The sequence below is a fragment of the Octopus bimaculoides genome, chromosome 11, assembly GCF_001194135.2.
Source record: "Octopus bimaculoides isolate UCB-OBI-ISO-001 chromosome 11, ASM119413v2, whole genome shotgun sequence".
Classification (NCBI taxonomy): Eukaryota; Metazoa; Mollusca; class Cephalopoda; order Octopoda; family Octopodidae; genus Octopus; species Octopus bimaculoides.
In genome coordinates this window covers 3488762-3489851 of record NC_068991.1, presented here as the reverse complement: position 1 = coordinate 3489851, position 1090 = coordinate 3488762, and the positions used below count along the sequence as shown (strand labels likewise).

General features: G+C 38.2%; 1 protein-coding gene across 1 annotated transcript in view; it reads right to left on the bottom strand.

Moving 5' to 3' along the window:
* The window catches only part of LOC106872105 (echinoderm microtubule-associated protein-like 6), a 39226-nt gene that overhangs the window by 18828 nt on the left and 19308 nt on the right, over positions 1-1090 (bottom strand). The window contains exon 17 of the mRNA XM_014918966.2: positions 320-558. Coding sequence (XP_014774452.1) covers positions 320-558 — 239 coding nt within the window. The remainder of the gene's footprint in view (positions 1-319; positions 559-1090) is intronic.

The window sequence follows — 1090 nt, the reverse complement described above, 5'->3', positions numbered from 1 at the left end:
TATATATATATATATATATATATATATATATATTGGTTAATAATAGAATTAATGACACCTTTGTAAATTAATTTTAATGAATTATTTTTCTCGTAAATTGTATCGAGATTATTTTACACTGGTAGCTGCTGTGATTTCGGCACAAAACAAATCGGCAGCGGCACAGAACGTAATGCCAGACGAAATACCGCTAAGCATTTCACCTGGTGTGTTAACGATTCTGCCAGCTCACTACCTTACATATACATTGCCACACACAGGTAAGTATACAGGTAAGTATACATACACACAGACAGACATGTATACACTGAAAATTTACATGATCATTTACAAGGAAAAATTCTTGAGTCGTTACCTTTTCCAAAGAGTGCATGGCAAAACAAGGTCCTTCGTGAGCTTTGACGGTTCTTTGGATTGAGTTCCCAAACCAGGCAAACACATGACCATTACTGCCGCCAGAAAAACAGCATTCTACAGATTTACCGAAGCTGATGCAAAGCATGTCACAGATCTTGGAGTCTTTACCAAATACACCACGGTGAGATGTAAACCCTCCACCTGGAACAATTAAAACAGAAATAAAGGTTCATGTAATTGAGAAAAATTCTTCATTTTCAGGTTTGGAAGATGGTATTTTATCGTATTACACCTATTCTACGCCTGGTCATTTCTATCTTGCTGCCCCACACCATTTTCGTCCACTGCCAACAACAAGACAGTGAAAGAGATCTCTATGTGGTCACTAGATATGCAAGAAACCACAGTCAAATCTCCCTCTGATCATATAGTGATGTTTTGAAAAAAATGTAGGAACTCTTTGAATAATGTAATCCCAGGCTGTCTATGCTTGAAAATGAATGTGAGATGGTCACTGTTGGTGTTTGTCTTTGTGACCAGGGCCTGGTGTGGCTGTGTGGTAAGAGGTTCATTTCCCAGTCATATGGTTCTGGGTTCAGCCCCACTGCATGGCACCTTGGGCAAGTATGTTTAACTACAGCCTCAGGCTGATCAAAGCCCTGTGAGTGGATTTGGTAGATGGAAACTAAAAGAAGTCTGTCATATATATATATATATATATATATATATAGAG